Here is a 23,490-nt window from a genome sequence, read left to right as displayed (position 1 = left end):
TGACAGCACATGTGGAAGCTTAGACGCGTGGCTTCATTGTTATCGGTACATACGTCCCCTGTGCACTGAGGCTGCCTGCAGCATGGAAGAGATCGATCCTCTTTTCATAAAAGCAGGAAGTGCGATTGGCTTCCCACTCGCTGCTCCTGGAACGTAAACTCGTCCACAACATCTTCCTTTAAGCTAGACTTGAGCCTAGAAAGGAGAACCCATTAGGAAATTTGCTGCCCTCTAAGAGATTGCGAGTGTAGCTGGGTTTCGCAAGCTGTGGCCACCGTAGACTGTTTTGTCTCTGTGTCTCTTTCAAAGCGATTCGTATCTCGTCGTCCGCTCGATGTCGTCCTGCCTCTCGCCACCTTCCCTAGGAGACCTGCTCCATAGGACAACAGAGCCTAGGAAAGGGAAAAAGTGACCACGACTCTCTCCTTGCCATGAAAAACAAATTGAGAAACACGGGCTCTGCCGAGACGAAGTCCTGACAGCACGTTGCGACACACCCCCAAGATCGACTTCGCCGAGCCCTTGTCCACCGCAACTGTGGACTTTGCGCGCATAGCCTGGGCCGCCCCTCAAGCGTCCGCTACAGTGGACCCAGAGTCGTTCGCAGTGAGTTTTGAGCCGGTAGACAGAGTGACCCTCGGTGGCCTGGTCACCTTGACAGGTGCAGGGGGGGCGAGTCCAGGATCGGCCGTCATTCGCCGAAGTTCAGCAAGACGTTCCAGTTGGCGCTTTGCGGCAGTAGGCTTCACTGAGACAGAGCACGGCGAAAATTGCAGCAAGACTGATGTAAACGAAGGTTGATCTGGTGCACTGTTCTAGACGTGGTAAGAGTGATGGCAAACCACTGCGTGGCGGCCCTTCTGACACTGTCACTACTTCGTCTCGGTCTACGTTAACAGCTGATACACAACGGTTCCGCTATATCTCAACGCCCCAGGGGGTGGGCGGGATGTGGTTCCCAGGCAATCGCCTTTTTCCTGTTTTGCCGTATAAACTGAGTGCTGACCACGAGCACTTTCCACTCTTCGAGGCCCTGTTTATCTATGCCAGCCATGCTGCGTGGTTGTTGCTTCCGGTTTCTCCACTTTGCCGGTGTGATCTCCATTTGCGGCCCATCTTCTCCCGCCTTTCGTTGGTTCTTCTTTTCTTTCGCTTACTTCCCAGAGCTTTGTTGAGCTTCCCTGTCAGGTTCCCGGCCTTTTCTCGCTCTCGCTCTCGAGCAATCGTGTCGAGCAGAGCTTGATCAGCCTGGCCACTCTGCGCAGTCGCGACCGTTTGCCGTCGTTTCTCGAATTTCTGCGGGACTGCCCGCTTTGCTTCCTCCAGCACGCTCATTAGCCGCTGGGTGTCGCGGTTCACTCGATCCTGGAGGGACCTGAAAAGAGCCAGCAAGGAGACAAGAGCAATTTGTGGCAGCATGGGGCGGAAAAAAAGGCGAGCAGCGGCGAAGTACAATGCGATAGACGAGGAGCACGCGCGGTGAAGGAGGAAACGCGCAAAGCGAGAGCAACAAGAAGCAATGACCACGAGTCAGAGAACTCCAGGGAGTGAAATGCGAGACGGGCACAGAAGGGAGCAGAAGAGCTCCGAGTGCAGGCACGGGCGAATCCGAGGAACAGCGGCTCTGCAGGAGAGATAACTTTGTGTGTATTGATCTGACGCCTAGAAGAAAGAGTGCCTCGGCTGCAGCATCAAACCCAAAACGGTGTGATCGAGAGGAGCGGTCGCGGACTGCACAGATGAGGATGCGGAATCATCATATGACACTCTCTGCTTCCGACGCGCAAGAGCAAGATATCCAAAGACTCGTTTCTACTACAGACGCGACGGGTATGACAGGACCGCACACTGCACCTGTCGGCATTTTCCGCTCTTTTGTTCGACGCGCGTGCCGCCCTTCTCAGTGAGCAGCCGTCTGCCCGCTCGTAGGCAGATACCCGAGATCGTGGCGACGCATGAAGAGACGCGGGCGCATCGGAAGTCGCCCGCCAGTCGCGGTATTTCGAGCCGAAAAACACGAAGAATTGTGTTCTTACCGAGTCTTCTCCAGCGTAGCTATGGCCAATCCGTCTGGCCGTCGAACGAACTTATCCAGAGCGCCTAATTGGCGCAATGCCTGCGCAAACATCCCGAGTGAAAAATTCACGCAAGAAAGCACATACGGCCTGGAGAAAAGACAAAACAGATACACTTGCGTAGAAAACGCCAAGCAACGTATAGAAGTGACAATAAACAAGCTGGAAACTCCGGTCCATGAAGCAAAAGCAAGACAGTCAGCACACGATGGTCAGCTTAGTAGGAGCAACCCCAAATACCTTCACTGGAAAAACAGAAATGCATACGTATGCCAACAAAGGAACCAGAGAATAGGGATACCAAGCCAGCTGCGGAAAAGTGCCAGCTGCGGCGCAGTCCACGCATGCACAGAACAAAACGTTACACTCCAAAGCGAACGCCAGCGAGGCGACCCTGAAGACGCAAGGTGTACAGAATGTCTGCAATTGGAAATTGGACACCCGCAGGCAATTGCTCCGTTGCGTGCATGCGCGAACAAGTGTGTGGGTGACGAGAGCCGTTTCTTCGCTTTTTAAAAAGCCCTCAAAATGTTGACGGCTGTGTTCGCGCCTGAAGATCCCGGAGTCCTCGCCCCGGAGAGAGATCACGCAACTGCTCACGCTGTTGATCAAACAATGGTTTGGAAAGAGAGCCTCACTCGACATACCAGTTCGATTAAGTCCGTCGGGTCGGTACTGGACCTCATAGCTGTGCGAAACTCCCTGAAAAAAGAGAGGAACAAAAACGCGACAGCCACCGTGGGAGCAATGACCCCTCTCCAAAGCGGTGGCTTCTCGCTTCCTTGGAATCACCTTCCTAGACGCCAAGAACGCCTACCCAGCGACGGACATTTGGGAGCGACGGAACCACACTGAGCCTGGATGGAGGGAGACGCGAGCCCAGGCGACCAAGCAGGGGGAGGACGACAGAAGAGCCACGCCACGAGGATCAAACGAAAATGCTAAGACGGGGACCCGCAGTCGAGGTCTAATTCTAGCTAAGGGTCGACATATATATACGTTTTTTTATTTAGTTATAAGGAGTGGCGACCTCAGTCCGCGTCAGTCGACGGTAAGCACTACGTCACCAGGCGACAGAAGTAAAGAACGACGGACATGACAAGAGTGGACAAGCGTCACGCTCATTCGAGTATCCACTGCAGTTTCGTTTCCAGGGAGACATAAGCCCGCCGCGCTGAGGTTTCACTTCTTTGCTCCATGTGATGGTTTCAGGGTCTGCCCAGGAGTTTCATGCCTGTCATTGAAGCCTAGCAATGTGACGAGAGACGCGATGAGCAGCACACAGCCAACGACAACCCTCGAATCTCGAATGTTCTGACCAAGCTGTCGGAGTCTTGTTCGCTTGTGACTCACTCGTCGTCATCGCGCGACGAGAGCGCAAGGAGTACTGGAGCGCTTGTGTCTTTCACGGTTCCCTCTTCTTGAGAGCCCACCAGAGACACGGTCCTTCCTTCGCCATATTTCCTCCGTGCTCCGTCCTCTCCTTTGTCCAAGAGCGAGTCTCGACTAAAGTTTGGGTTGTCGCTGGCGCTTCTTGCGCCTCCGCTGTCCCCCTCTCGAACTGCTGATTGTTCGCGGCTGGGCGCACGTCGGGCGTCTCCAGAGGGTTTGCGTTCCGCCCCCTTTTTGGGACCCGATCGCAGAGTGGTGCTGGTGGCCGATCCACGACCCTTCGCGGGCTTTTCCTCGTCGGACTCGAGAGTGCCTTCTTTGCCTCTCCTCTCCGATCCCTCAGCTGCGACTCGTGTGGAGGCGCGCCGTCTCTCTTCTTTGTTTCTCCCTGACGCATCTTTTCGCGTTTTTTGTGGGCCATTCGCGCCCGAACGGCGTCCCGACAACCGAGGCGAGACCGCGCTAGACCCACCGTCAGCCTCGACCTTACTTCCGCCGGAGTTTTTCTTTCTTCGGTCCGTCTGCGTCCATGAGAAAGACAAAGAAACGAGGGAAGAACGGATGGAAAGGGACACGGAGCAGACAATCCGAACAAGATGAACCGCGGAGGGAAGAAGCAGCGACTCCCCGAGTGTCGTAGAAGCGAACATGACCCGTAGGGGGAAGACAATGACGAGTCAGCACGACCCAGGAGAGACAATGCGAATTCGAGTGGCAGAGCTCTGCCCGACACGACCACAAAAAAAACTGGTGCGGAGGAAAGCGAAGAAAGGGCAGATGGGAAGCGGTGACACGAAATCGCTCGGGTGTCTTTTGACTCGAAGAAAAATCCGTTGAAAACGTGCCACAAACACGCAACTCAACGAAGGAACCGGGCGTTCTTCGTCATTGCATGCCTGCGCCGATGCCTGCCTGTACGGCCAGACGACAACGAGCTTATCCGGACCACACACACACACACACACGACGCGGAGGTCGGTCTGGGCCTTTAGCACAAGCTGAGAGAGGCCAAAGACCAAACGTCGCAGGACGCCACTCCGGAGGGAAAACGAAAAGACAAGTCCATCCCAAGCGAAACAGAAGCTCGACTTACACGCTTCCGGTCCGTCTCGGTGTCACTGGTTTTGCGATGCTTGCGTCTGACAAAGAATAAACAAGAAACAGAGAGACAGAAACAACGGGGAAGAACGAGGGACTTCTGCACAGGGGCGGTTGCTGTCTGTTCGGCGTCAGCGTGCACCGAAACGCTCGTGGGAACGGGAAAGAGATAGACAGAGTTGAACAGCTTGGCCAAGCTGAGGAGGGAAACGGTGGAGGCGCACGGATTGACAGACACTTTGGCCGACGCATAAATGTCCAAGGACATGCTGGCAAACAGACGGGACCATCCGCAAGCATCCACGCGAATTCGTGGAAGGAAGGCTTTGTGAGAGCCAGAAACTCCAGAAATCCAGTGAAGCTAAAATTGAAGTCAGTGGACTGGACTCCTGCCACGTACGCCCGACGCAAACATCGTTTCATAAGGAACACGATACGGTTATGAGGAAGACGCCGCACCAATACACATCGACCTACGCGAAGACTTACATTTTGGCAGGTTCGCCATGTATTTCTACGGTTTCTTCGTGTTGTATGCCTTCGAAATCGCTCTTGAGCTGCGTAACAAGGCCCTTCTGTTTAAGCGCGAGGACAGATCCCCTTTGAGCGCCACGGTCACTTCGGTTCTGGTCACTCTTCGACTTCGCCGCAGCAGCAGCCAGGAGCTCTCGCACGCCCTCCTCCAGTTTACGCGTGTCTTCGTCTTGCCTTTGAGAAGTGTTGGGCGAGACTTTCGGAGCCGGGAGGTATGAGCTCGTTGCAGGCGACCGCGTACCCCGAGCCGACGTGCCGCGATCGTGCTTGCTTTTCCTTCGGTGATCGGAGGAACGGCGCACGCGGTCCTGGACCTCCGAGTCTTCTTTCTGCGCTCGGCTCCCGCGTCGCTTGGTCTCTCTGGCTTCCGAGGTCGACTCCGTAGGCGGGGCGACAGGTGGACTTAAAAATTCCGGAACGTCGTCATCTTCCTCGCTTTCTTCACTCTGCACGACCTCCGGCTTTGCTTCCGTTTCTTGCTTTTGTCCCTCTGCAGGCCCTCCGTTCTCCGGCGCGGCGGATGCCCCGTCGCCATTCTGGCTACGGCGCCGCCCAACCAACTTTTGCAGCTTCCACGGCCCCATTGCACCCAGGAAAGACGAGAGCGAAAACGAGGAGAGGCACGCGCTGACGAAGAAGAACTACCAAGTCCGACCCAGACGGGGATAGACTGACGTGGACGGAAAGTCCAGAAACCCCTTCAGAAGAGCGAACAGAGCACGGGGTCTTTCTGAGCAGGATGGTTGTTCCAGAGCCTACGACGAACGCGCAGAGCTGAAGGACACACACAGAGTGAAGCGCGCCAGAAAACCAAAGAGCCTTTGTCCGGTCTGTGCGCGTCGGCAAGGAATCACGCGTGTCCTGACCAAGCGGGAGGCGGCAGGGAACAGGCGTTACACTTCTGACAGCTAGAAGTTTACGCTGGACCCAAGAAAAAACTGTGAACCACGTGGACCACGTGCGCAGAGCTGCGAGTGTCCAGTCGCGGCAAGCGTCGAAAAAGGTGAAACTGGACATTCCCGGTCGGTTCGACGAGTCAAAACCGGCACAGCGATCCGAGATGGATGCTTGGGCTCGAAGGCGCCCTCGCTCCTACAACGGACCAAGGGATCCACCGCTTCGCTGGCTCACGAGTCGAATTTCGCGTCGTTTCCGAGAAGACTGGCCGGCATGGTCCCGCGGACGAAAAGTGGAGGGGATTTCTTCCCCCCTCGATACACAAAGAACGCGGCTCCGGTTTGCTGTATCGTTAAACGGTGGAACCGAGCACAAGCTGGTCGGCGACTGCGACTACATGCGGGTATTGCCAGCAGGTGAGACAAATGTACACCGCCGACGAGCCGACGCGAAGCAGACACTCAATGGAGAAGGCAAGCTAGAAACGCGGCATTTCCACGTCGCAAGACTGTCGCGATCCTTTCAGTTTTCGGCGTCGAATAAGACACCGGCCAACGCAGGATCGGAAAAGAACCGGCGCGAGAAATGCGAACGTCGATACATCACGCATTTGCTCGCGTTTTTCTGAGCAGTGGGCGGTACCGTCCGCGGAGAGCAAGGGAGCTCTCGACTTTCCCTTTTGTCTTGCCAACTCCCGATCCTTGGATTTGAACAAAGCGTTCCTTTCTGAAATCCTTTCTTGAGGAGCGGTTACTGGATTCGCGCTCTCGAGCGTTTTGAGCGACGAACAAGCCGTGATGTCGCATGTCTCGACGTCGCGTTTCTCAGCTTTGAGGCCCGAGAGGTTCTCGCGCCGCTAGATGAGCGGTCGAACCCAGATGTCAGCCTACGCGTGCAATGCGCATGCTCGCACCTCACACAAAATTTCGGGGGGAGTCGTCAACGCTAATTTCCCGTTACGATTTTCGTTCAGCCTTGTAGACCGAGATAAGCGAGACGTCCGACGGAGTGCATCCGGATGCAGGTGGCAGTTCTCCCGACGAACTTCTATTTCAAGATATTATGAGGGTATTGCAGAGACCTTCAGGCATCTTAGGCCTTCATCGAAGGTAACAGGAAGTCTGGGGACAGGGGAAACGCGATCGTACAGGGAATCCTGCGCGTCGAGGGTCCACAACAGATCTTAGGAAGTTGGGAGGTTTGCGGCAGCTCTTGTGGTGTGCCCGTGTACAAGAATTGTGCAACGTAGAAGCGAGTAAAACTGTCTGACCGCACAACACACACTCCGACGTCCGTCTCGCCCATGTAAGCGAACTTCCCTCGTGTGCACCAACACGACATGCGGTGTACATACACTCCGGTGTGTTTTGGCCTTAGCCATTTTCCCTGTGCCTTCTCTTATTCCTAGTCTTTTGGATGAGGCGGGCGCCAGTCGTCGCGAGGCGGTGATCCGGGGCTCGTCGGCGCCAGCAGTTCTTTTGCTCCGATTCTTGGCTCTGTATCCCGTCCCGCCGTCCATTTCGTTCTCTCCGGGAACCGGCGCCTTTAAAAAAACGTGGAAATCAAGAGCTCACGTCTTGTTTCGCTGTGCCCTCAACTTCCCGTTTCTCTGCGTGAAGCTCCTGCCTCGCCTTCGGTTCCGAGGGCCTGGCCCCAACCTCTCAGGCGCGACCTCCTTTTGAGGCTCTGAAAAGTCTCCGCGTGCCAATCGGCACGTCGGGTTTTTGGCTTCGTTTTTTGTTGCCGCCTCGTCCCCTCTCGCAGGTGACGGCTCGCCTCCGCCCCGTGTCCGGTCACAGCTGCTCAGTCCAATGGCGTCTTCCTTTTCCTTCCGGCTGAACGCCTGGGGGGACGCTGCCCAGACGTCGTTTTTCCTGTCTTTCCTTCTGCTTTGCTTTGCCGTGCCATGCCTCGTTTTACTCTTTGTGCCGCTTCTTCTCTCGCTTGTCTTCTGCCTTCTCCTTTTGCCCTCCCCGTCCAACTGCGTCGCCTTCTTCCATCCGCAGTGCGACGCGGGAGCGGGCGGCGAGCGGGTGCTCTGGAGTCTGCTGCTTCACGAGTTGCGGAAATGCAGCGAGCGGGGAGGACGCGCGAAGGAAAACACGGAGAAAGCATCTTCAAACCAAGACCAGCGTGGTAGCAGAAACGTCGAGGGGGGGAACGGAGACCAAGTCTCGCGAGAATGCTGCGGGCAACAGCCGGGGGTCCACTTGTGCGACGATCCTGCATGTCCGAGGCAGCGCTTTGTAGCGGTGTACGTACGCCACGACTCTCCATGGCTTGGGACACTCAAACCAGTCGACCTCCCGGACCTACGACGCGGGTGCCAGGCGTCCGGCCGTTCCGTGGATTCCTGGCTGCTCCGGCTCGAGCGTGCTGTCCTCTCTGCCTTCTCCGCCCTCGCGTCCCTCGTTTTCGGCGCACCCTTTGAGCGGCCTCGCGCCGGCTACGCTGTCACGGCAGGGAGTCGACCGTCTCGAGACATTCTGGCCTCTTTTTCAATTGATCTGGACCCGTATCTTTCCGCTCCAGGCCGGCCACCGCGGACTCCCGGTGGAGGGACAGCGCGGCCAGTGTCTCGACAGACTCAGGGTCCAAAGCCGCTTTCCCCTTCGCATCACGTTGCCCCGGGGAAATGCGGAGTCGCTTCTTCCTGTGGGACGGAGACCTCTCAAAATAACGATTGTTCTTCCCTCGCTTCTGAGTTTCCCCTGCCATCTCCGTTGGTTCTTGTGCCGGTTCGGTCGTCCTCTTGGCTTCTTCCCTCAGGCTATCCTTTCTGCTCACTCCTCTGCCAAGGCATTGCCGGTGGCGTGTCGGCTTTCGAGGTTCTTCTTCTCGGCCTTATTCCCACGTTTTTCGTCGACACTGTCGGCGTTCCTGCGTCGAGCTTCGTCGTCGCAGCATTGCAGCGCTGGCAGGCGTTCTTGCTCAGATGCAGGCGGTCGACGCTGAGCGGCTCGGCGACTCCAGGGAGTGCGGAGCCCGCGCGAGATACCCGCCACAGACAAGGAAACGGTACAACACGTGGAGGGCCGGTCGCCCAGGCCGCGCAAACGAAGTGGAGGGAAGGCGCCGGCGTCGAGTGTAAAGGTCCGCGGCTCACCCGTTTACGAATGTACGTCCACTACCCATTCGTAAGGGCGTGCTTGCTCGAAGCAGCGAAGGGTGACTATCACGGGGGACAGAAGCCACCGTCTGGTTTCACAAGCGCACCCGCTGCCCCGGATCCGCCTGGTGAAGGACGATGCAGGCCGGAAGGCGATTCGGTTGCGACACGAAAGGATACAGGCGGGAAAGAAGAGGCATCGGCAGCCCGGTTCTCGTCGCTGCCCTGTCGGGTGTTTCGCCGGGTCGTGGCGATGCTCCGGCTCGTGTATTACCGCGCCCTAGCCTCGGCCTACGCGTGGTGTATTCGGTTTGCCTTCGCCGGAAATCAGATGGGCCCCAACGCTTCCTTCGTGGAAACTTCAAAGCAAACAGGAGAGTCGACTGGCGGGGAAGGGTCGGCGGCAGGCCGCGAGGGCGTCGGCCAAGGCGAGGTCGACGAGGCCCCGAGCTTCTCGTGCTGCAACAGTTCCTGGACGCGACGGGAGATCCTGAAGCTTTTGGACGTAACGCGTTCGAAGGCGCCCACACAGGACGGACAAGAGGCGGGCAGTCTGCATGAGGCCTCAAAGTGGAGCGCGGAGCATTTCCAAGTCCCGGTCACCTTCCCTCCGTGCCAGCCTCCTCACGTGGCAAAGTCTGTTGCGCCCTCCAAAAGCGTGGTGAAGACGCGTCCGCCGCGTATCATGTCAATCGCGCAGTTTCGCCCAGAAAAACGCCAGACGTACCAAGTCCACATTTTCAAAGAGATGTTTCGGCTGTACGAACATCTGCTCCCTCGCCAAACCCACTTTGTGATTGCAGGGATGGTGAAGACCAGCCGAGACGAGCGGATGCTGGAAGAGATCTGCGCTCTTGCGTATCAGCAGTCCCAGCACGCGTCCGGAGAGGAACGCGCCGTGTCTTCAGAAGGAAACGGGAAGGCGACGCTCCCCGCATCCGCGACGGAGGCAGATGCCGACGCTGAGGCCGGCTGGCGCCATCTGCCGTGGACAGGAAGACACCGAGGCAATGGCGTCGAGGAGCGAGAGCAGCAAGCGTCCACGTCCTGCCGGGCGGCCCTGGAACGCCACGATCCAAAGCAAAGCGCATCCTCGCTCCTGTGGAGAGAAACTGTAAACCGCCGTGGCGGGGCGATTCTCATTAGTTCCTTGGGGTTTCGGTGGGTTCCGAGCTTTGCAGCCGCGGAATCCGCCATAAACGCGCATCTCGCCGAGGTCGCCGTGAGGCGTCGAGACAAGAAGAGAGAGGAGACGGGCGGTGAAGCAAACCCGCGTGACGAGAGAGGTTCCTGGGGCGATCGCATTTTCGTCTTGGTGGATGCAGCGTTCCAGATTCTTGACGAGATGGCGCAGTCGGCAACAGTAAGTCCTTTCGCGACTGGGTGGTTTCGCGCTGAAGGGCTACACGGGGGTGGAAACCGCTGGGCTGCATGCTACGGAGAAAGTCGCTTCTGCATCGATGAGTAGGATAACCACAAGAGTCGGTGTGTACACCAAATGCCACCACGACGACGTGGAGACGAGGCCCAGCGTGTGAAAGCAGCTGCGTTAGGTGAGGCAAAGCGGGGGTCTCGACCGAGCGGGAGGCGTCTCCGCAGAAGCAAACATCACGCGTGAATCCTCCAGAAGGGACGGGCGTTTCTTCTTTTCGGCGGAAAGGCTTGCGGTGGGCTTCCCTCACTGCGGCAAATGCGTCTGTTTGTCCATTCTCGGCAAGAAACCCTCGCCCGAGGAAGAGGGTGTGCGCGGATGAGCTTGCAGCCCCACTCGATTTCTCTGGCGCTGCCTGCGTTCTTTTCTACTCCAGGTCGGGCTCCACACGATGGAAGAAGAGCACTTTGGCATCGCCCTCGTCCAGCTTCTTTGCGCTGGCTGCTGCGTCGTCGCGCACAACAGCGGAGGTCCGCGAGACGACATTCTGGCGGCGAGGGGCGAGTCTCTGTGTCGGCGGGTGACTGGAGAGAGTGCAGCTGCCGCTGGAGACCCGCCCTCGCCGCACGCTGTCGCGCTCTCGTGTCGGGTGGACTATGGATTTCTCTGTTGGAACGTAGCTGAGTTCGCTGCCACCGTAGCTGCCGTTCTTTCACAGGGCGCGCCCACACGCACACAGTCGAGCACAGCGCTGACCGCCTCGGGCGCCGAGGCGGTCAGCGCTGCCACTGCACTGGAGGACGAGGCAGCGCGCGACGACGCAGCGATTTCAAAAGACCTGTGGTCGCCGGAAAGGTCCAGACGCGCGGTAGAAAGTGCGTACCAACGCTTCCTTGATGACGAGGCCTTTGGAGCCGTCGCGGCACAAGTTCTGCGCCTCTGGTAGCAGCTCACGTATATGATGGGCCTGGTGTTCATCGTCGGTCTACGGCGTGCTGCTTCAATGCGTTCGAGTGGGGCGTCCGAAGAAAGTCTGGCGGAGCCTAGATTCCAGGCAACAGCGCGCAGTGCCTTTTTCCTGCAGAGACACTCACGGGCAGAATCCCTCCACTCTCTCTTGCCGCCCCGTGCGCGTCGAAAATGCACAATTATCGCTGCCGAAGCGGCAGCAGATCAGTCTGTCTATGCTTTTTCAAAGTTGGAGACAGGCAGAACGTGCATTTCTCTTAGATATATGTTCCATTTTGCCAGAGTCGCTCCGGCGTCCCTTCGCGGATCGCGGTGTACACGTGGGGCCGGCGCCTGGTGCAGTGTGGGCGAAGAGTGAATGCAGTCGGTGCGTGGCTACCGTTCACCTGTAGTGGAAATAACCGGCGGAGAACGCACGGCATCGGGGAGTCGTGAAATGTGGGCCGTGTCGTAGGTGATGGGGCCGATTGTCACTCCGTTGTATGGGCAACTCGTTTCCACATATATAGACTACAGCAAGAGCTTTTCCGTCGACAAATTTGTTCTGCTCATCGGTTTTCAACTGTTTTGTGCCTTGTCAGCGGACGTGTATGGAACTCTGGGCAAGATACCCTACGCGGAGTTTCTGCGAAACATTGGGATTTCTTGCGAGAAGAAGGGTTCTGATTCCACGTCTCCCAGCAAGCAGACGTCGCTGCCGGTGTTCCGAAAGTTCAGTTGGAGTCAGCACATTCGCAGTCTTTTTGTGACGCCAACCTAGCTAGTTAGTGCTTTCTGTCCCATGCACAAGCCATGACAGACGGACACTAGGCAGGCATCTGCCAGGGTCTTCGAGGCGTCAAAAATCCATTCGCCACGCGAAACCCATCCCGCACCGTTTCCTCAAATAGTGAGACAACGCCTAGCTCCCTACAGGGCACTGCGTTTCTCTCGCATAGGGTACGTCTTCACTGAATGCATCTGACTCGAACAGGGAACTGCGAAAACTTCTTCCGCGTAGCTCAGATTGACGCACGGTCGATAGGAAGCCTTGCAATTTTCTCGATACGCGCGTCCGGTGTCGTCCAGCTGCGCTCTCTGAGTGACCCTTTTATCCATTCCAGCTGTCAAGACGGCGTAACTTCCTGTGACAAGTTTTGCAAGCAAACCATCCAGAATTTCCTCATTATTTTCACGCCAGGCCTCAAGTTCCGGGAAGCGAAAGCGATTTTCTGGGGCTTCTGGAGGCGCATGCAGCTCCGCAGAGCGCCTTGAAATGTGCATGCAGAGCATTTGCGAAATCGTCCAGGTTTCACGACTGGCCGACACCGTCATCGACGTGAATCGTCATGTTACTCTCGACTTCCAGAAGGAATCTGTTGGTCTTTAGCTTCGATCCCTTTTCCCAGCCGGCATGATTCCGTTCGGCTGATCCGTCCGCCGGGTGTGCTGTTTTGGCGCAAGGTGTATGCACAGTCTTGCCGTTGCCGCGGGTTTGTTCTAGACTGGAAAAGATTCGCGCTGCGTTTATGACCAATGTTCTCACACGCACCTCCTCTCCAGAGCTGCGAGGCGGTCCGTCTGACTCGGATTCACTGCCTGGTTTCTCTGGAAGGCGACGGACTTGTCAAGGTGTCCCGTAGGCGCCACGTTGACGTGACTCAGCAGCCCAGAGCCCCGAGCGAACCACGCCTTCACGGACTCGCTGTAGAAAGCAACGAAGTGGAGGCAGCCGTGGGAGACGCCTCGGCAACGCGCTCGGAGTGTCTTTGCACCTTTTGTGTCTCTTTCTGGTGCGGCGGAATACAAAACGCGCAGGAGTGTCTCGCTCCTCAACGGTCGCTCCGATGTCGTCTTGGCGTTGGCCGTGGTCAACCCCCAAATGAGGAGGGAAATGACGAGGCCTTTCTGTGCGGGAGTCTCGCCGGGATTCTGGCCCCAAAGACAGGGGCGAGGGAAGGAACGATGCAGGGAGAGAGGCGGTTGCGGCGGCAAACGTCGCTGGAGCACGAGTGCCGAGGCAAAGAACCGATACGGAGACGAAACTGCTTTCCAGGATCTGTTTCGTCTCGGGAATCTACCTAACTCTTTTCCCCGGCGCCACGGCCACCCCGTCAGTGTCTCGGAGCGCTTCTGTCCTCTGGGCTTCCAGGACTGCCGCCCTTTGGCCCTTCCGCGCAGAGAGGACCGAGTGAATCCTCCCAATCGGGTGTCTCGCGAGAGGAAAATGTCTACAGGTTTCTTCGTCTCCGGCGCCTTCTCTCTCTTCCTTCTCTGTGCTTGCTGCCTTCTCCAACGGCTCCCCGTTTGCTCCGCGTCTTCGACCGTTCGGAGTCTTTCCTCCGGAGACCGATGGCGTCACGACCTTTTTCCTCTTTCTTCGTTTTCGACTGCACTGCGATCGTTCCATTCTCACCCAAATGATATTTTCCTGGTCTCTCGTGCTTCGCCTGAGGGGTGGTATGCGAGACCTTTTATCTGCAAGTTGCCTCTCTGTTTTCTGGAGTCGGGGACGAGCTACCCCGGTAAAGCTCCTTCACGTCGTCGATTCAAATTTTCGACGCCTGCGATGACATTGGATCCATCATGCCCCCGCCTCGCATTTCCCTCTCCCAGGTCTCCTCCCTCTCGCGCGCTTTCATCCTCTTTTCCTCTTTTCGATGCCGGCCCGCGTTTCCCGGTTCGAAGTTGCAGTACAGCGCAGAACGCTTTCGGCTCCCTCTGTCCTTTGCGGAACGTTGCTTTCCTGTCTTCGTCTTCCGCAGTCCTGCGGCTGACGAGAGCCGGTCGCAGCGGCGCCCCGCGAAAGCGCCACGGCAGTCATGCGTTTCTGCTGTCTCGACACCCGCCGCTGAGCAAGGAGTGTCGGAGCGAGAGTGGAGAGGCGGCAGACTCTCTCACGAGACTCGCCACCACGAGCCTCTTCGCTCGGGCTCTTTACCCAGGCATGGATTTTGACGACGAAGAGGAAGAGGGGAACGCCGAAGGCGAAGGAGACAGACAGGCGAAACGGCGGGAGGAAGATGCAGGGGAGGAAGGCGAGGTCACCGTGGAAGCGGCGATATGGGGAAAAGACGAGGGCGGGTGCACGCAGGCGCCCAGGACTCAAGAATCGGATTCCTTTTCTTCGGCTTCTGCACGAACTCGCACGCAGCAACGAGAGACCGCTTCGAACCTCCCGTTCCACCGCTATCTGAGTGCGCGTTTGGAGGCCTCTCGCTACGTCGATCAAGTCCTGCGGCTGGTGTCTCGACACCGGACGCGGATGGACGATGTCCACGGAGCGATCGCCCTTCGGAGCTTAGCTCGGATCCTGGCCGCAAAGGAGGCGGAAGAAACCAGAAAAAAAACGACGCCGAGACGGCCTGCCTCCTGGCGGCGAAGTCGACGGACTGCTGTCTCTGACGAGGGATCGACGGGGGAATATCCAGGTCGGGAGACAGGAACAGAAACCGAAGGAGACTCGACCTCCGCATGGGCACAGCTGGTCACCAACGAAGTGTAAGTCCTGAGGGGGATCAGGCAAATGGATGTGGAGGCTGAGAGCACTAAAGAATGTGCATGCAGAACGCAGTTATTGGAACAAGACACGGCGCAACTCTCCATTTGCGCTGAGGGGACGAGAAGGTCCAACCCTGAGGTAACTGTTGCGCGCTGAGAAGGCCAACGCGAGATACATCTCCCTTGCTCCCCTCTATCCGCATAGATGGCCCTTTTCGTGGGCGACGTCAAGGGTTGGAACAGCCCGAACACGGCACCGCGGGTTCTTTTTCCCGCGATCGTTCACCTTTCCGTGTTTGCCCAGTTGCTCTTGGGAACCACTTGGTGGCGTCGCGTAGCTTCTTCAACTCGTGGACCGTCGACTCCGCCTCCAGCTCGTCGCCGTCCTCTCTGTCGTCGCCCCGTGTTTTGGTGTCGGCGGCTGTCGCTCTTGTATCGCCCGGTTTCCAGTTTCCCGCTGGGGTCTCCGTCGATTCGAGCCGCGACTCTCGCCTCGGTGTGTCCTCCGTTACGCCTATTTGTTGTTTCCCTCTCGACTCCTTGGTAGATGCTGCGGAACGGCCTTTCGTGCGTTTGCCTTCCAGCGCGCGTTTCCCTTTCTTCGGTTGTCTCCCGGCGTCTGTGGCGTATCTCGCCGCGTGCTCCCTGTGGACCACACAGACGCGCGGGAACGCAGTGGGCCTCGCGCCACGCTCTCGCTTTTTTAGTCTGCGCCTGTCCTGGCCGTCGTGTTTTGCGTGCCCGCTGCAGTTTCCTCCGCCTTCTGCAAGACCTCGCTCTCACAGTGCAGCTTCGCGGCTTCTCGCGAACAGTCGATCTCGCCTTTGTCCCGTGGGCTCTGGCGAGGCTCCGACTCCATTTGCTCCCGAGCCTCCAGCCGCTTCTTCTTCAGATCTTTCGCGCGGTCGACATCCACACAGACGAGCCTTCGGCCGCGCCTGCAGGCGAGTCCGGAGCATTCTCTAATGTCGATCCCGACGGTCGGAGACAGGCCGCAGTCTCCCCGCACAGCTCGCCCGCCGCTCTCGCGTCTCGCCGAGCCGCCGGCGCAGCCGCTGAGGCTCCTTGCGCGACGGACCAGGCGGCGCGCCACCTCAGAAGGAAGGGAACTCCCGAGGGGTCCGGGAAGCGGCGAAGGCCCACGCGACACGGGAGCTCGCTTGGCCAGCTGAAGCCGGCTGGCCTCACGACACTCGCCTGGAGTACCAGCAAGTGCAAGTACACGAATCCAACATTCTGGAAAGAGAAGGTGGTTCCTCTTCTCCGGGACCGCGCTGCCCTCTTCTCGGCCAAGGTACGCGCTCCTCAGACAGCAGGTTGCGGTGCGGACATGAGGCTGTCCGTTTTGATCTTCGCGATTTGCATCCCGAGGCCGAGCTGTCTCAAGGTCCCCTCGGAGTTGTACCCGGGAAGGAAGGTGATGCGTCAGCGATCTTGTGCGAAAAGCGTGCCTATGCCGCCCCCGATCGGCTGGGAAAACGCACGCCTCCCATGAAACGTGAAGAGCCGAGACGCCCCGGGTCTCTCTGGTGCAGAGTTGCCATCGCGATGGCGCGGTTTTCCGGCTTCTGGGCCACGCGACAACCTCGGAGAGAAGCTGGCATTTTCACTGGAGTCCGACGGTTTGAACCCCGCCGCGCACACTGAATTCGCCGGGACATGTCGTTGCCGTGCCTCACGCTCCCGCGTTGCAGAAATCTTCTGTTCCGGCGTAGTGGGGGGGATCGTCGTTGCCGCGTACTTTGCCAGGACTCTTTCGGTGTTGCCGCCTTCCGCCTTTTCGTTTTCGTCCGACGCTCCTCCGTCTTGTGCGCCTTGTTCACTGGACCCATCTTTTCACTTTCCAGCTGTTTGCCTCCACCTTCTCGACCGCGCCAGTTTCTCCACTGTTTCGGCCTCACTCGTGTCTTTGTGGGTTCCGCAGGAACTGTCGATCTGTCTGTACGCCCTGGCGAACGTCGGTCTCCGGCCGAAAGGCAACTTGTCGCTTTCTCTCTCTGGGGAAGAGGCTGAGACGTCCACTGCCTCTGACGGCGCCGGTCCGTTAGAGGCGCCGGGCGCCTTCTCTGCGCTGTTTCGTTTCTCCGATAGCTGGGGGGAGGCGCGCGACGCCGCCTTGCGCGCGCGGGAAGCAAAGCGCTCGACGCTTGGCGAGCGATTCAGCCTTCAGGGCGAGAGGAAGGACGAGCGGGTCTCGTCTGTGGGCGACGCAGAGGCGCTGCGGCCTCGGTCCGGTCGGGGCCTTACAAGGGGCGGAGACAGGGACGCGGTCTCTGAGGCCGTCCAGGCGCTCGGGCGCGCATGCGTCGACAAGCTGCAAGACATGGCCGGGCAGAGCCTCAGTAGCGTCGCGTGGGCCTTCGCCAAATGGCGTCTCCCCCACGCGCCGCTCTTCGAGGGTATCGGCTCCGAGATCCGCCGGCGCGCCCACACGTTCGATGCTCAAGTAAGGACACTCATGGGTTGCGAACGACGGCGAAACTGAAATTGGCAAACTCCGTTTTTTGCCCGCGAGTGTGGGGAGCAGCCGGCGGCTGCACTGGCCAGGACAGAGGCCAGGACAGGCGGCAGTGTCCGTGTCCGATGCTAGGGGGTGGAGTCTAGGTTGGAGTGTTGCCGTCGGTCTCGTTTTTCTCTGCGCCTGACCTCTTCGGGCCTGCCGAGGCGCGTTTACCGTGTGAACGTTCTTGAGTCGCTGCGCCGCTGTGTGGGGGGCGAGCTCTGCAGACTGCCACGGTTTTGTTGTACGCCTTCCTTCGACTGGGCTACATGGACGAGACGGTTCTCGCCGCGCTCACAGACGTCTTGACGAAAAGAATCGGAACGTTCAGGCGAGAAAACTTCGCCCTCTGCGCATGGGCCGTGACAAAGGTTCCTCGCCACTCGACGGTCAAGCGCCTTGGCGACGTCCTCTTTCCCGCAGTACGCCCTCCAGGCTCTTTGAAAGACCAGGGGAGACAATGGCTTTCGGGGCTACTCGAGGCGACCCAACAGGCGTCTCAGGGCCTCCCTTTGGAGACAGAAGATAGACCTGGCGGCTAGGCACCTACACATGCATATGTCAATACATCTCTACACATATACATGCATATCTTCGTGTGCGTCTCGAGTATGCATCTGTCGATTCACATGCACCGAAGGGACTTCCGATATTGAGGTCATGGCGTACGCGTGTCTCTTGCAGCATGCGGATTACAAGTAACTGGCCGTGCCTGTTGCGAGGACGGCTCTTCGAGAGAAGGAACACCACTTGTTAAATGCGGTTGAGGATGCCTGGCTGCATCGGCACGTCGTTTTCAAGGCGCAGTCCTTCCCTGCACTCGCAACGGTGTCGTGTGGGCTCTGTCCCGCATGCCTGCAGCTCGAGGAGGAATCCCTGGAGGGCTACAGGCGGCAGGATTTGGTCCTGATCCTGTGGAGCGCCACTCGCGTCCAAGGCAGCCGAGCAGTCGACCTTGCGCGGCGCGTCTTCAGCGAACTGCGACGAACCAAGTGGGCAAGGGTTTACATCCGCGCTCGTGCTGGTACCTTGCGCGCGCATCTGCATGTGTGTTGCCCACCAAGAACCGCAGCAGAGTAGAACAGGGTGCACGCGCCACAAGGGGGAGTGGAGGGAGGAAGGAGCCGGGGTCGCCTCGCCACGACTGCGGAGTATTTTGAAGAGAACACACGCGTCACAGATAAACAGCGTGAGGAGACGGCTGCGATAAAGGCGGTCGATCATGCATTCCAACTCGCCTCGGCCGTCGGCACGCTGCTGAAAAGCCTCGACCGGCCGACTCGTTTCTGTGGCTCTTTTGTGCCTTTGATTTCTGGAAACGCAGGGACACGAAGGCCTTCCGCGCAGTCGACGTCGCCATGCTTCTCCACGCCTCGAGCATCACAGGCGTCACCGACGTCGATCTGTTGGAGCGTAAGTTCGTGCGCAGTCCCGGAGTGAGAGCGGTCGCCCCAGAAGACCAGCGTGCAGAGCGAACGGATGGAGAGCCGCCGATACAGATAGGCAAGGACGCTCTGAAGAGAACAAACGTGCACGTTTTACGAACAGTTTGTTCACTCGTGCTTAGGTTCACGTTTCACTCTCATAGCATGTAAGGGCGTGCCTCGAGGCGGACGATCCTGCCTGTCGATCGAAGCCTCTCCACGCAGCCCTCGGCAGGCGTCGGACTCGCCACGCGACGAACCTCGCTCCGGGGTGCGACACAGGAACGAAGGTGGAAAGAAGTCCGTGCGCGCGCGTGACGGCGGCCGTGGTAGATTCAGGTGAAGCAAGGCAGCGCCAGTGCCGTGTCTGTGGTGGCGCCGCTCCTCGGCACAAGAGCACGTCTGCGGTTTGTTGCAGTGCGAACCGAGTCGGCAGTCTGTGTCTGTACAGATCACCTGCGTCTCGTCCCCGTGCTTCTGGCCCGAGGGCAATGCTCGCTCGCGGAACTGGTGTGGATCACAGCTAGTCTTGCGCACTTGGGCGCCGCCGACGCGACCTTTCTCACAGACGCCGCCGCGCACCTCGAAAAAAGGTGAGTTGAAACCAGTCTCTTCTCGACACAGCACGACATCTCCCCGTTTGTCTCCTGCGCGGCGCCCTTCACGCGCCCGTTTTCGAGTCCCTCGGTTTCCCTTCTCCGGGTTTCACGCCTTCTGTGCTTCCTGGCTGTGTGTGTGTGTGTCAGGAAATCCTGGGACGAAGCGTCCCTCGGCCACCTCGCGTCCTTTCTCTTCTTCAGTGTCCACCTCGCTCCCACGCTCCATCGCTCTTCGCCGGCAATTCGGCGGCTCCTCGAGCTTGCTCGTGCTGCCTTGTTCTCTCCCGCGGGCGTCGCCTCCTCCGCTCTTTCCCCCTCCTCCCCTCTTTCCCCCTCCTCCGCGGCTCTATCTCCCTCCTCTGAACCGTTCCCCACTTCCCCCTCGGCCGCTTCTCTTCAGCCTCCTTCTGCGCCGTTGCCGATTTTCCAACTCGCTCAGCAGCCGCAACGCACAGCGGTGCTCGCAGAGACGCACTCCGCATCCGCTCGAGCGTCAGCAGACCCTGCCGGCGCGCTCCGTTCTCTGGCCTCTCCTGCGCCGGCTCTCGTGGGCGACGTGCGCTTTGCCGCAGCGCCGCCCCGCGTCTCTGTGAAGCCGAGCGCATTCGTGAACGGCGTCGGAGCGCTCGTGAGTTCCGCCCCCCTGGAAAAGGGCCAGGGGGTTTGTCTCCGGCGCGTGCTTGTGGAGGGACATCCGCGGGAGGAAAGCAAAGATCCTCAACTGTCGCCGGCGCAGCGCGGTGTGCGAATCACTCTCGGCACCGTTTGGTTTTCTTGGCTGCATGCGCGTGGCTTTCGAGGTCTGGCGTCTGGGGTTTCTTGAAATGTGGCTGTGGCGTCATTCTCTGCAGCTGCAGGTTCGCTTTCAAAAAAGAACGTTTCGGTCTCTGGCGTATGCTGTTTTCCACTCCTTCCATTTCAGGTGCGAAGCGGCATGGTCAGTGGCAGGGATGACGCCGTCGTCGCGACGCTTCTCCGCTTTATCGACGCGCACGCTGAAGACCTCGACGGCGTAGACTGGGCCAAGGTGCGTTCGATGCGATCCCGTTGGCGTCGGCCGCGACACGTCACGGGTTTCTCAGTGGGTTGTTTGTTTCTTTTCCCCGAAGTTGCAACAGACGTGCGCTCGATGTTCTGGTTCCTCTCCGTTGCGCGGTGTCTTTCCAGCTGCACGACGCAGGAGAAAAACTTGGTCTCGGACGAAGGGAGCAATGGCGGCGCATTCTCGCAGAGCTACCCGTGAAGCTGCAGCGTCGGGCCATGCGGGGCGAAGCAGGCGGCCCTCCGAGAGAGACGCTTTCCTTTGCGGCGGAAGCGACGAAGCCCGAACAAGACGCCGACCGGGACGGGGCATTCGAGATCGTTGACGAAGAAACACTCGAGCAGTTCGCACAGGAGCACGTAGACGACTCAGACGACGACTGGGGAGACATCGAAGTGGATCTTGGAGCGCCCAAGACAGTCCGCAGACTAGTCAGCGGGATCCCAGAAGGCGTCGATCCGGCCGATGTCATCAGTGAAGACGAGCTCTACGCTTTGCTGTCGAGCAAAACCTCCCGGGTAAGGTCGGGTTTCGCGGGACCACGCTGGAAGGCTATGGAGCCGGTGTCTGGGAATTAGGCAAACCCCTTCAGATGCGCTAGCCGGTACATACACCAGACTCCCACAGGAAATCGGACACGCGAGAGAGAGGATTGTCTCTCCAAACACGACTCTGGCCTGGGACGGACTGTCCACACTCTCTCTACTGGGCTCCGTAGGGTCTGGTGGGGTTCGACCGTGGCCTCGGCCCCGTCGAGTTTGTTTCGTCTCCTGACCGGAGATGAGGAGTCCCCGCATCGCCTGGAAGGTCGCGAAAACCCGTCGTGGAAACAGCGCGAATGTACGAATTGTGCGGTCAGCTTCGTGGCGAGTCTTGGCGCCCGCCGCGTGTTTGAATAAAGGCTTCTTTAGGGCTTCGTTTGACGGTCTTGTATGCGGACTGTGTGCGGTTCGTTTTCCAGGCATCTGTCGACACAGCTAGGCACGCCTTCGACTACAGAAAGCCAGACTCTCTTGTTGGAACGCCGCCAACGAAGTGACGGGCGTGACCGCTCAAGATTCTCGCCGATCCCTTGTGGGAGACGGGCGCTGCTTCCTCTGGAAGTTTTAGCCAGCCGTGGATCGCGCGGAGTTTCCTACAGGGTCGAGAGGACCGAGGGGCGGCGGGTGTACTGCCTCGTGAAGGGCGAGGCGCACCGAGCCAGCTTTTTCAGTTTAGAGGCAGGCGAATCCCTTTCTTTTGAAGTCACGCCGATGAACCAGACAGGGAGCGCGAGAAGTGCAAAGTGTGAAGAAAGAAGCGTGGATGACGTCTACAGTGCCGGAATTAAAAGGATGAGACTCTTCGGCTCTCCACTCGGTCGGAAGTGTTCGTTGATCTCTCAACCCCAGATCGAGTCTGCGAAGCAGCCGTCGCGTGTGGCGAATCCCCCAAAACGCGTTCAACTGCGCTTCGCTGCTGGCGTCACGCCGGAAGTTCCGTACGATATTCTAAACGTTCTGTCCCCTGTGTTATGAATCCCTGTGTGTGGATTCGACAATCTCTCCACATTCCTTTTGATCGAGGGGTATCCTCGGTTTCTCCAGGCGGTTTGTCGAGCTTTTTGCAGATGCGTGCGCTGGACCCGTCTTCGGGTCGCGGACGACAACATCTAACATAGAACGAACCGTTTTCTCCGCATTTCGTCGCGCACGTGTCGTCGCGACGCATCGCTGCAGTGTCGCTTGAAAAACGGGGCTCTCACCCTCTCGTCTCGGCACAACTACCCTGCTCTGGTTCAGGAGCGATGACGCACTGTAGAGTGGTCTCCAGAGAGACAGAACCTACAATTGCTGTAATTGCTGTGTAGGCCAGTGCACGTGAACCGTCAAAGCAACGTGGCTGATTGGAGCAAACCCTGGATGGACAGGAAAGCAGGCATGAGACACCCGCTGTCGAATCCACGCAAAAACGTCGCAGGCGCGCAAGTGGGCGTCGCATCCGATGCATGCGGAGGCTGAGACTTTTGTTGTCAGATCAGCTGCGCGTTGACCGAAAGAAGTCCAATGAGTCAGCCTGCAGAACTGGAGACAATCCCATTTGACCCTCGTGGTGTGCTTTTCCCGACGCTTTGGTACACCCCCTGTGCGCCCCTAGGAGTCGTTGGTCTAAAACTTCCAGAGGACGGCGCGCGCGTCTGTTTGGCGAGTTATCGAAAGTGTGGCGCGATTTATTGAGAGCCTCAGTTCGCGCCGCGGAACCGCGCGAACCTCCGGCGGGCTCTGAACGAAACTCGGACAGCAGACGCAGATCGCGGAAATTGCGTCCGAGGGAAGACGGCGCCGCGGGTATCCAGAGGCAGGCCTCCGCAAAAGCGGCGCGCCGAGCGAACGCAAAGTGTCCAGAGAGATGTGCGTTTTTTTCAGCATGAACGTTCTTGAGAACACAAACAGGCGGCGCTTGCTGCTGAAAGCACCGGGAAGATTCTGGCCAGTGGAAGAAACCGACAGCTGTTTCGTGCATGCGTGCATGCAAAAGGCGTCGGGGAACTAAAGTCGTGAGCAAAACAGGAGATTCTGCCTCGATTCTCTTGCCCCACACGCTCCTTAAGGCAGAACTGAACTGGGATTCAGTCCTTCCTTTCGGTCCACGAATCTCTTTTTTCTCGCCACTCTTGTTCAGTGCTTCACTTGCCACGTCCAAACGCCTCCTGCATCGGCGCGCGGCTGCTCGCCTTCCCGCGCCTTTCTGGGGGGGTCGATAAGGCGCTCAAACGTCCTCGCTCGGTTGTTAATCTTTCGCTTTCGCACTCTGAGACTTTCACCAGTCTGCGGTCAAGCGTTTCCTGCAGAGCCTGCAGCTGTCGCGGTAGGAAACAACGCCCCAGGGCTGCAGTGGCTAGACGGGAAGCCGTCTGAAAACCAAAACGCCATCGCGAGGGGAAGCGCAACAAGAACAGAGGGGAAGAGAACACGGACCGGAAAACCAGGAATCCGTCGCCTCTAGCAGCGGCGCTGAGT

At 58.5% G+C, this 23,490-nt stretch overlaps 2 protein-coding genes across 2 annotated transcripts; one reads left to right on the top strand and one right to left on the bottom strand.

Moving 5' to 3' along the window:
• Positions 1 to 569: 569 nt before the first annotated feature.
• On the bottom strand, positions 570 to 5,683 carry NCLIV_063660 (conserved hypothetical protein; the record flags this gene model as incomplete). Its single annotated transcript, XM_003885917.1, has 7 exons — positions 570 to 748; positions 1,158 to 1,375; positions 2,037 to 2,116; positions 2,723 to 2,777; positions 3,429 to 3,988; positions 4,561 to 4,606; positions 5,055 to 5,683. The coding sequence occupies 7 exons, from the start codon at positions 5,681 to 5,683 to the stop codon at positions 570 to 572; spliced, it is 1,767 nt and encodes a 588-aa protein (XP_003885966.1).
• A 2,124-nt stretch (positions 5,684 to 7,807) lies between these two features.
• Positions 7,808 to 21,530, top strand: NCLIV_063650 (conserved hypothetical protein; the record flags this gene model as incomplete). Its single annotated transcript, XM_003885916.1, has 12 exons — positions 7,808 to 10,468; positions 10,914 to 11,352; positions 14,191 to 14,926; positions 15,677 to 16,220; positions 16,851 to 17,372; positions 18,288 to 18,418; positions 18,751 to 18,839; positions 19,302 to 19,443; positions 19,597 to 20,077; positions 20,372 to 20,476; positions 20,617 to 21,009; positions 21,453 to 21,530. The coding sequence occupies 12 exons, from the start codon at positions 7,808 to 7,810 to the stop codon at positions 21,528 to 21,530; spliced, it is 6,321 nt and encodes a 2,106-aa protein (XP_003885965.1).
• Between the last annotated feature and the right edge of the window lie 1,960 nt (positions 21,531 to 23,490).

The sequence above is a fragment of the Neospora caninum genome, chromosome XII (assembly GCF_000208865.1).
Source record: "Neospora caninum Liverpool complete genome, chromosome XII".
NCBI lineage: Eukaryota > Apicomplexa > Conoidasida > Eucoccidiorida > Sarcocystidae > Neospora > Neospora caninum.
The sequence above is the reverse complement of the archived record's forward strand: the minus strand, read 5'-3'. Positions and strand labels throughout refer to the sequence as shown.